Source organism: Bos indicus, chromosome 3, assembly GCF_029378745.1.
Source record: "Bos indicus isolate NIAB-ARS_2022 breed Sahiwal x Tharparkar chromosome 3, NIAB-ARS_B.indTharparkar_mat_pri_1.0, whole genome shotgun sequence".
Classification (NCBI taxonomy): domain Eukaryota; kingdom Metazoa; phylum Chordata; class Mammalia; order Artiodactyla; family Bovidae; genus Bos; species Bos indicus.
Window position 1 is genome coordinate 10,016,999 of NC_091762.1, and position 10,999 is coordinate 10,027,997.

The following is a 10,999-nucleotide window of genomic DNA, read 5'->3' on the forward strand; positions in this document are numbered from 1 at the left end:
AGAAGACAAGTTCAAAGTTAAGCTGATGGGTATAATGGGAGAGAGGGCTGGGGAGCAGGGTGAAACTGAGGCGGAAGGATGAACTTACAGGGCACCCCTTGGCTTTGGGACGGCAGGGAGGGAAATGCCGGGTGCTGGGCTGAATGCAGCCCCAGGGGTGCCCTCCCCCGTGGGCCTGTGAATCGGGTCAATGCAGCCCCAGGGGCGCCCTCCCCTGTGGGCCTGTGAATTGAGTCAACAGCTCAAGATGCGAAATGAGACTCCAGTGATCCGCCAGAGCAGTGGGTGTGCAGGAGCCAGTACCCGCTGCCATTGGGAAGGCCCACTTTTATAGCATGTAGGATGACACTTCCCTAGATCCTTTCCCATTTGGAAAGCACTAAAAAAGCACAACCTGCTAAGCCCAGAGGGTGAGCACTCTGACTTAACAGCCCTTCTACTTTCTTTTGCAAAGCATTAAAGTCATTAACTTCCAGCAGGCAGGGAAAGGTTCTTACTTAACTGTTCTCTTCCGAAGAGTCTTAAAAATCAGCTGCTGTGAGACCTTGTCTGTCATTGGCGGTGTGAAACCATAGAGCACCGTACAGCTGCCAAGTGCTGGGGCCATTCTGTCACTGTGTAACCTAAGAAGAACTGAACCCAGTGGCGTGTCCTCTGCTCAGAAGCCGTGGTGACTCCGCACTGTGGACCAGGTATGATCCTTCCCCTTTGCTGGGAGGTTCTGCTGCCCTTTCACTTTTACTGAGTCTAACCACGTGTTTCCTGCTACCGGAGGAGGTTTCGCCTCATCTCTGCCAAGTGACCCTACACCTTTCCCTCTCCCTCACTGTCACCCATTCATCTTGACCGTCTCTCTCTCTAAGCCCCCATGTGTGGACTCATTACCTGATACATAACATTTGAATTTTTAATAACATCCAACATTTGCATATCCCTCTACGCTATCTGACCACACCCTCCACATCTCACTGAAGGTTCAACTTCGTGAATTTTGCCAAACACATTCCTCTTATCTCTTTAATCACTAAGTGTTTATACATTGCATATTTTCTAATTACAGGTAATCATCTTTGCAGGCACACTTAGGGGTGTACCTGTCATGTATCCCCCAGTAGATTATGCTGCTGCTGCTAAGTCACTTCAGTCGTGTCCGACTCTGTGCAACCCCATAGACGGCAGCCCACCAGGCTCCCTCGTCCCTGGGATTCTCCAGGCAAGAACACTGGAGTGGGTTGCCATTTCCTTCTCCAATTCATGAAAGTGAAAAGTGAAAGGGAAGTTGCTCAGTCGTGTCCAACTCTTCTTGACCCCATGGACTGCAGCCCACCAGGCTCCTGCATCCATGGGATTTTCCAGGCAAGAGTCCTGGAGTGGGGTGCCATTGCCTTCTCCCCAGTAGATTATACATTTCCCTAAATTTATTATATTCTTCCCATTCCTGCCTCTGTGTGCAGATACCCAGGCGGGTGGGGGCATGTCAATTAACCACTCACCACATGCTTACTGAGCACCCAGGTGCCAGGCATTATGCTGAATGGTACGGGGTTTGGGCATGGTCCTGAGACTCTTGTAGGAAAGAGAGAAATCGAACAACTGAGTGAATCATTATAGGTAAGCAAAGGGCCACAAAGTAGAACAGATGCTCTGGGAATACGTGTGAGTATATGTGGGGGTGGTTGGATGCCATTTCCCAGGAAATGGTGTTAAACTGAGGCCCACAGTGGGGGTAGAAGTTGGGAGCTAGGCAGAGCTGGGGAACGAATCATCTCAGGCAAAGGGAATAGCATGTGCCCAGACTGTCACGCAGAGAGCATAAAGCATCTGGTAACATGCAGAAAAAGGTTAATTCAGCTGGCGTGGGTTGCCCCAACCTTATACATTCCAAAGGTCTTCAGGACTGCCTCTGGATCAGCGCTTGTAAAATGACCTCTGAACTCTTGGAATATCCTGCCTGAAAAGAGTACCTCTGTACACGTGAGACCTTGGGCCGGGCCAGAGAGTCTATGCTAACAAAGTGACACGGTGAGTGCCTATTTTTAGACCCTGAGGATTTTGGGGGCCTTCCATATCGATTTGAGCGGCTAAAGTCAGTTATGCAAATGCTGCCTATATGATACTCAAATGACCCCCAACAAACACCCTGGATACCATGGCCTGGTTGAACCACCCTGGTTGGCAGTATTTATGTGTTGCCGCACATTGCTGCTGGGAGAATGCAGTACTCCACTCAGAGGGCATCACTGGAGCCCCTGCCTGGCTCCTCCTGGACTCTGTCCCGTGTGCCTGTATTCTTTGCAGGCTGTGATGTGTGTCCTTTCACTGCAGTAAACCACAGTGGAGAGGATGACAGCTTTTCTGTGAGTCCCTCTAGCAAATCATCAGAGTGGTCCTGACTGTGCGTGCACTAAATTGCTTCAGTCATGTCTGACTCTTTGTGACCCCATGGGCTGTAGCCCACCAGGCTGCTCTGTTGATGGGATTCTCCAGGCAAGAATAGTGGAGTGGGTTACCATGCCCTCCTGCAGGGGATCTTCCCCACCCAGGGACCAAACCAGAGTCTCTTATGTCTCCTGCATTGGCAGGTGGGTTCTTCACACCAAGGAAGCCCAAGAGTGGTCTTAGGACATCCCCCCCACCCCCGATACAGGTAGAACAGAGAGAACAAGGGCTATAGGGGAGGGGAATGATAGAGGTGAGGAAGGAGATGGAGAAAGGACTGGGTTTTTCAGAGCCTTCTCGGTCAAGCTCAAGGTCAAGAATGACATAGTTCTGCCTGTGGGATTGATTCCAGTGTGGTTACTTTATTTCTGTTCCATGGCCCTAGGTTGCACCCAGCCCTGGATATCACCAAATGTACCTACAGAAAACACGTCAATCAGTGAATTTGCAAGGCGTGGGGTTGGGGGGCCCCAAGGGCACATAAAACCTATTGGAGACAAGCAGTGTCGCCTGTCCAGATGGCCACACCCACTATTTCTCATACGGCCTGCCCTGGGTTTGAAGCAGAGTCGCTGCTCAGTATATATTGGTAAAGAAGAAACAGTGGTATGTTTATTAAAAAGCTTGGGTGGGGGGGAATCCCAGAACTGTTTTCTGTACTGAATCCCACATAATGAAAACTCAGAGGTGACATCACCAATCTGTTTCATGATCACATATCCATGGTGACAGAATAAGTAAAGGGAGAAAATAGGGTCAGGGAGTGGTTGAAGCGATTTAAGCAATTTGTTGGCACAAAGGACTCAGTTATCAAGGTTGCAAGTAAGTCATCAACTTCAGGTGTGGACGTGCACCAAAGTGTTTCTTAAATTTCTGCTTGCTTGGACAAGCATGCCGCCTTCTCAAGAGTATGCCTGGAATCCATAATAGCCAGAGAAAAATGTTAAAGTAATGGATGAAGTGCTTATGTAACACATTTCTAAATCAACGAGGGACTATATTTTTGATGGTGCAGGAGGCTTGAGGCAGAAGCCTGTTAGAGGTGATGACTGTGCTGGCGGCCCAACACTCCCAAGTCAGAACCATGCTGCCAAGGCCTGGGGCAGCAATGGGCTGGGGGGGCACGTGATCTCAGAGCCCCACTGACAGCCCCGTGAGCCAAGTGCCTCGGTTCTGGGGAACATAGGATGCTGTTATGTAATTCGTAATCACAGCATAGTCTCTTCTTTCTGTTCCTGACAGGGAAGGCAGTTTATATTAGACAAACCCAAGTTTGAGCCTTGTTCTGGCTATGTGGCTTTGGGTGTGTTACTTAAACTCCTGGGCCTCAATTTACTCATCTGTGCACTGGTCATTTATAAGAAAACCTTGTTCATACGGTTGTTTTGAAGACTGGATGAGATGAAGCCTATAAAGTAATTTTCACAGCTCCTGGCAAGCATCAAGAGCTCAAATAACAACACAACCAGAAAGGATGTTAAGGTTTTTAATAAATCCTCAGACATAAGACATTTTTGAGGGCTCAATGCCAGTCACATATGCCTCAAGGTTGTCATGATGAGTGAGGACATCCCCATGCTCTGAGTTAGACAACAGTGGATGCAACAGAAGAGCCCTAAGGAATCAGCTTTACTATTTTGGCCTTTGATGCTTTGGCTGCATTTTAAACAGCAGCCTGTAACTCAGGTGCTATTGGCTTCAGTGTCAGATACAAGGTTGTTCTTTGGCTTCCTAAGAGGATGAAGAGGCTGTGCTAAGATGGCCCCCAAGGTCAAATTCTGATGATCGAGATAGATCCCTGTGTGACTGGAGCCAGGGGGAGGTCTTGGCAGGTGTGCTGTGTGGTGGAAGGAGCGTGAGTCTGGAGTTACTACTTGGGTTTGATCCCAGCTCCTTTTCTACAAGTGTGCGAAGCTTCTTTAATGCAAGTATGATGTGTTGGGCAAGTTAGTGGTCTCTACATCTCAGTTTCTACATCTGTTCAAAGGGGAAAATACCTGGCTTGCAGAGTGACTATAAGGATAAACTGGTAACGGTGGAGGGTAAAATACCTTCTATATGGTAGGTGCTTCATAAATGATGATACAAGCAAGCATAGTCACAGCAAAGCGTGAAATGCATTAGTGGTAACTGATACTGTTTTGTGACAAAGCGATCCTGTGAGACCAGATTATTTTCTTTTTTAGAAAGAATGGCAAGATACAGACAACAGGTTTGATGTGAAGATTGGCAGTTCATTCTGGGAAATGGCTTATGGTTTGGATCAAATCCCTGCCCTGGGAAAACCTGATCTAGGGGATCATGAGGGGCAGGCGGAGAGGGTGTGCATGAGGACCAGATTTCCTAGCTGTCCCATGGGATGTTATGAATGTCTGTAAGGGTGATGACGAAGCACAGCTCCAAGGGAAGGGAGGGTAGCTGCAGTGAGTACACAGGATGTAAGCCTGTCTCTGCAGTGGGAGGTAATGGAAACTGCAGCCCAGAGAGCAAGCAGACCCCGGTCCAGGTGTGCTCAGGTGAAGTAGAGGTGGGAGAACCAGGCTGGGGAGGAAAGGTCTCAGAGAAGGGCTCCTGTCCTGACTCCAGCTACTTCTGCTTCAGAACAATTTCCTGGGAGAGGAACCCAAGAGGTGAAGAGGAACCCAAGAGGCGAAGAGGAACCCAAGTGATGTGGGGGCAAGTTTTCCACATGGAAAAGCCTCCATTCAGCAGGGAACTCAGATCTGCCAGGGAATAAATACGAGTGAAACTTAAAAAACATGAGGGTGGAAGCCGACATTAAAGCGACGCCCACCAGCAACTCATTGAGAATAAAGCCCTCCTGAGTGTAGCAAGTTAAGAGTGTCTATCACCCTCTTGGAAACCTAGCCTGGGAAGACGAGAGGGACTGGGGCCGGGTACCAAACATTGCTTGAAGAAGTAATGGTGTGTGGTGGCATCTGATTGGCCCACTCTCCATCAAGATGTGTGAATCTACAGGAGAAACCCCCGTGTATGTCCCCACCTCACCTCCCATAGGAAGTGAAAGCCTGTGCCTGCTGCTTGTCAGTCTGATGCAGTGGTTCTCAACTGCGCCAACTCTGTCCTCCCAGGGGGCATTTGATAATGTCTGAGGACACTTTCTGTTGTCACATTTTTTGTGGAGGGGGGGTGGGTGGAGATGCTTCCGGCATCTAATAGGTAAATGTCAGGAAAGGAAAGTGAAGTCGCTCAGTCGTGTCCAACTCTTTGCGACCCCATGGACTGTAGCATACGAGGCTCCTTCATCCATGGGATCTTCCAGGCAAGGGTACTGGAGTGGGTTGCCATTTCCATCTTCAGAGGATCTTCCCGACCCAGGGATCAAACCTGGGTCTCCCATATTGCAGGCAGACGCTTTACCATCTGAGCCACCAGGGAGGCCCAGGTAAATGTCAGGGGTCTTGCTAATTTTCTCACAGAGCACAGCAAAGAGCTGCCCAGCCCTGAGTGTCAGCAGTGCTGGAGTTGAGCAAGCCTGGTCTGACTGACATGGAGATTCTGTCAAAGGAGGTTGCTTGTTCGTCTCACCTGTTATCACACTGTGGGGGAGGATGGGGAAGGGTCACGGCTAGCCTGCGATCCCTCACTGGTGGCCATACACAGAAGAGGGGGTGGTGGGAAGGCAAAAAACTGGGGGGTGGGAATGAGCCCAAAGGGAGACTCAGGCTCACCTCCCAAGGTAGACAGAAGGAGAAGGGCAGAGTTTTTCATCTCAAGTCAACCCTTAGTTATTTAAAAACTGATTTCCTTAAGCACATAATTATATGTTTATTTCCCTGTGGAACTCTTGAGGCAGAGGAGACCCGCTTAAATTATGGGGATGGAGGCTGCACACAGGGCTTTAATGGCGTTAGAAAAATTTTCTCTCCTTTGAAGGAGGCTTGGGAGGAAGGGAGGGGCAGGTTCTTTGCTTGCAGTGCAGAGGATCTGGGGGGATGGGGTAAGATAGGAATGGAGGGGCAGAAAGAATGAACAGTGGTTGTGTGACCTCCATAGGCTGGAACTCCAGAGTGCAGCTTCAAGCCTCCCTGCTTTCCTCCAATCCCGGTAATCGGAGGGAACAGATCCAGGAAGTGGGCTGTTCACACCATTCCTTTCCCACTGCCTTCATGCACACACACACTCAATACACCCCTTTGGAAGGAGGCCCTAGTTTGCATCAGGAAATAGAATGGGCCATGCTGTTGGGGGAGGGCAGGGAAGAGGAGACTCTGATGGGAGGAGGGTAAGGGCTTCAGTGCTTCTTGTCATCCATTTTTCACTCTTCTGTTTTGGCCTGAATGCTTGGAATTGTGGTTTCTTCTCTTTGAGAGATGCCCTCACCTGAGTAAGCTGGGTGGGGGCCAAGGGAACAGAATGAAGAAACTGATTACCTAGATTTGACACACAGAGGAAAAAGCGGGGGGTGAGGGGGATGGCTAGGGCACTTTACAGCTTTTCTCTCACTTAGGAGTGAGATTGGCAAGACTCTGGCAAATATTCCTTTTGTCTAAGAGTTGGATTGATGTTTTTGAACTGTGGGTTGGAGAAGACTCTTAAGAGTCCCTTGGACAGCAAGGAGATCAAACCAGTCAATCCTAAAGGAAATCAGTCCTGAATATTCATTGGAAGTACTGATGCTGAAGTTGAAACTCCAATATTTTGGCCACCTGATGTGAAGAACTGACTCATTAGAAAAGACCCTGATGCTGGGAAAGAGTGAAGGCAGGAGGAGAAGGGGACGACAGAGGATGAGATGGTTGGATGGGATCACCAGCTCAATGGACATGAATTTGAGTAAGCTCTGGGAGTTGGTGATGGACAGGGAGGCCTGGCATGCTGCAGTCCATGGGGTCACAAAGAGTTAGACATGACTGAGCAACTGAACTGAACTGGCGAATATTCCTTTTGTCTAAGAGTTGGAGGAGGGCAGAGTTGAGGGGGCAGCAGTGGAAGGAAGATGCAGTGAGGAGTGGGTGGCCTGGGGCTAGTGGTGGCTAGGCTACAAAGAATGGGCTCTATGGAGGAACCCTCTCCTCTTCTATGTCCCACTGGATGGAATGTGTGTCTGTCATAATACCTGTTCTCTGTGGTTGGACTCTATTGAACCCACCTCCTCGAGGCTGTGAATTACATGTTCTACAGCTGGAGAGTCCCAGCTTCTAACAAAGCCTGGCCCACAGGCACGGAGTACACATTTCATGATGAATCCTTACCTGATCTAGCTTGGTCAGCCTGGTCTGCACATCCCAGAAGAGAAGACAGGAACTCAGACTGGAGTTAAAGCAAAAAATGTTCACCTGCCTAGTCCATCCCACTCATCCTGTCTCTTGAAGCTGCAGGCGTGGTGGTGGTGGTGCTGGCAGGGTGGGATTCAATGCAGGAAGTAAAGGTAACATCTCAGAAACATGGCCAAGGTTCATAGCCCTGAATGTCTTCATTTAACCATCTAATGTCCTCTGTCCAGAGAGGCTGGGTTCCGGCACTCCTCAGCCTCAGACTGTGGGGCAGCATAATGGATTGGAGGTCACAGGTGAGCCGAGCAGCCTAAGGCTGGGGAGAGGCGCCCAGACCCAGGGAGACGGAGATGGTGATTCTCTGTGAACACAGCATGCAGGCCTTCACTGTCTCAACAGGGCTCAAGGGCTGACACACATGGGGCATGTGGGCAGGACTGAAGGGCTGTGTCCACAGGTGCCCTCCTGGCCTGCCAGCATCAGAGACCCTGGCTTGCCAGGGACTGGTTTCCTTTTCACCGACCAGTTCCCCAGAAGACACATCAAATATTTTCAGAGGGCAGATATATAAGAGTTTCAGCATCTTTAAAAGGCTGAAAATGCCTGCTATAGTCCTGGCCCACACTTCTACTTTCCAGAAGTGTGACCTTGGAGCTTTCTGAGCTTTGGCCACCTCATCCAAAGAACAGGGATGGTTTCTGCTTTTCCTTTGTGCTGTGCTGTGCTTACTCGCTCAGTCGTATCCGACTCTTTGCGACCCCGTGGACTGTAGCCCCCCAGGCTCTTCTGTCCATGGGGATTCTCCAGGCAAGAATACCAGAGTAGGTTGCCATGCCCTCCGGAGGGGATCTTCCCAAACCAGGTACTGAACCCAGGTCTCCCACACTGCAGGCAGATTCTTTACCGGCTGAGCTACCCGGGAAGCCAGCTGTTTGTTTATTACAGGGCTACTGAGAAGCTCAACCCACTCCAGTGTTCTTGCCTGGAGAATCCCAGGGACGGGGGAGCCTGGTGGGCTTCCGACTATGGGGTCGCACAGAGTCGGACATGACTGAAGAGACTTAGCAGCAGCAGCAGCAACTGAGAAGCTCAAAAAAGTTGATGTGTGGGAGCACTCTGTAAACTGTAAAGTGCTATGCAATGCGAGCTGTTAAGTTATTTATTCAAGGCAGCAGCAGAGGGACCCCCCACATCAGTGCAGCTCCAGCCATTCCTCCTACCAGGTCCTGCCTGCAGGGAAGGGCTCCTTCAGTCTCTTGAGCCAGCTGGGTACTGGAGAGCTTAGCACTCTTAGCCCACTTCTGCGTCTCTGGCCCCATCTAACGCACAGATCAGGGCCGCGGGGGCCCGGCAGAAGGGTACGGAGGCCCCTTATTTCGTTCGCTGGTAGAACTGGAAGACCGCCTTCTCTTGCTCATAGGTCTCGATGGAGCCGGGTCGAAGGCGCCGGATCTCAGCGATGGCGTCTCCGGCAGCCAGGCCCCGCTCCTTCACCAGGTAACAGGCCAGCATGGTGCCAGTGCGGCCAAAGCCCAGGGCACAGTGCACCGCCACCGCCTGCGAAGGGGGAGCTGGGTGGGGTGGAGCTCGACACATTCCCAACACTCTCCCGCCCCTCATTTGTGAAATACAACCAAGTTTTAAAGATGTAGGGCATTGAAGAGTGAAAATATCTGGTTAAGAATTTATTTTATATTGCTTATATATTGAAAGAATATTTTGGACTTACTGGGTTAAATTATACTATTAAGACGAATTTCTCCTGCTTCTGTTTACCTTTTTAAAAGAGGCTCCATCACATTTGGACAGAACCTTGCTCTGGAGTCTGCTCAATAGCCCTTGACTTCAACCCCCATCTCTCCCTTTCTTTCCAGAGAAAGTCTGTCCACCCTTTCTCCTTCTCAACTCAGAAGAACTTAGCTGGTTCTTTGTTGCCTCTCCTCAAACCCAATTCTCCCGCTGGGCCCTCTTTTTACTCCTCCCTCTTACAGCTTTGGCTTTCTGTACTGGTGTAATGGTTACAATGGTCTTCTGGCCTCACCATCTTCCTCCAATCTTTCTCCTGGAACCCAGTTAAATTAATCCTGGCCCTGACGTCCGCAGCTCCGAGTGTCCCCGCTGACTCCTCCCAAGCCCCTCCCTCCCCGCACTGACGCCGCCCTCTGACCTCTCCCCTGGCGTTGGCCTCGTCGACGATCTTCACGAAGCGGTCGATCTGCTCTGGGCCCGGCGGGCAGAAGTCTGGGATGCGCAGTCGGTGCAGGGTGAGGCCGGGGCAGCTGTCGCTGTGCGGGGGCCCGCGCTCCGTCAGTGACACCAGATGCCGTACACCTTGGTCCAGCAGGAACTGGTAGTGGGCGGGGAGCCGGGGCAGCGCCAGCCCCGCCAGCCGGCGGGGCAGCACCCACGAGAAGTTGGGGGGCTGCACGCCCATGGCTGAAAGAGGGCACAGGACAGCAAGTCACCGGCGGTGAAGCCGGTCGGTCCCGCTCCGCCCACCCGCCTTCAGGCCGGGTAACCCTCCACCTACCAGGCAGTGGCGCCTCCTGGGACCACGTGGTCTCTGGGACAGATCTTGGGCGACGTTCTGCGCCGCCGCGGGGGATTGGCCAAGCCGCCTGGGGGGCGGGGCTAGAATGCCGAACTCCTGGCTCTGAGTGACCGCGAGGAGCTATACGGCCCCAAGCAGGACACTCGTTGATTGGTTGGATTGTCAGTAATGGGCGGGATTACTGCAGCGGTGCGCACGGAGATTGGTGGGCCGCAGAAACAGCTAAGAAGGAAAACCTAGAAGGAATTCAGTAATTGTTTTCTGTGGATGAAGCAACCCCGGGTCGAGCTCTGCTGCTCCCTGGCGGTCTTTGGGAGTTATTGCACCACTGGCCATCTGCCCCTGCCCCCAAGAGCCTGGCTCTCATAATTTTCGTCACAGTGGATGCCCAAGAGTTTAAGAGATGGTAAATCTACATCATCCTTAAGGAAGGAATTCCCTCTACAGTGACTCTGACAAGTCATTATCAGTGACTTTTAGAACTTGTCCAGTAAGGGAGAATCACTGTTGTACAGGGGACTCTTCTCATTTTTCCGCTGCTGGAATTATTAAAAACAAACACACAACCGTGTTGCCGCCATCTGGTGCCCTGAAATCTTACCCGGGGTAGTAATTATATAACAACAACAACAAAGACAACAACTTAAAAGGATTAACAAATTGAACATTTACTATGTGTCAGGTATTATCCTAAGTACTTTACATGTATTAACTGATATAATTGCCACAATAATCTTATGTGGTAGGTAATCTAATTAACTCTGTTTTACAG

General features: G+C 50.7%; 1 protein-coding gene and 1 long non-coding RNA gene across 2 annotated transcripts in view; one reads left to right on the forward strand and one right to left on the reverse strand.

The window, feature by feature from the left end:
- Positions 1-8,817: 8,817 nt before the first annotated feature.
- On the reverse strand, positions 8,818-10,291 carry DUSP23 (dual specificity phosphatase 23). The gene is made up of 3 exons (XM_019988370.2): positions 10,207-10,291; positions 9,844-10,112; positions 8,818-9,233 (listed from the first exon to the last, which is right to left on the reverse strand). Exons 2-3 carry the CDS (start codon positions 10,108-10,110, stop codon positions 9,048-9,050), a joined length of 453 nt encoding a protein of 150 aa, XP_019843929.2. The 5' UTR covers positions 10,111-10,112; positions 10,207-10,291; the 3' UTR covers positions 8,818-9,047.
- Positions 10,292-10,421: 130 nt separating this feature from the next.
- LOC139181065 (uncharacterized) overlaps positions 10,422-10,999 on the forward strand; it is a 32,909-nt gene continuing 32,331 nt past the window's right edge. Inside the window, exon 1 of the long non-coding RNA XR_011565196.1 lies at positions 10,422-10,909. This is a non-coding gene — a long non-coding RNA (uncharacterized lncRNA). The remainder of the gene's footprint in view (positions 10,910-10,999) is intronic.

What these genes read in the sequence shown, in the direction of transcription:
- DUSP23 (XM_019988370.2), bottom strand. Translation starts at nt 10,110, where the DNA reads ATGGGCGTGCAGCCCCCCAACTTCTCGTGGGTGCTGCCCCGCCGGCTG. An exon ending in AGGCCAACGCCAGGGGAGAG is followed by an intron (nt 9,234 to 9,843) that starts GTCAGAGGGCGG and finishes CCCCCTTCGCAG; the next exon opens with GCGGTGGCGGTGCACTGTGC.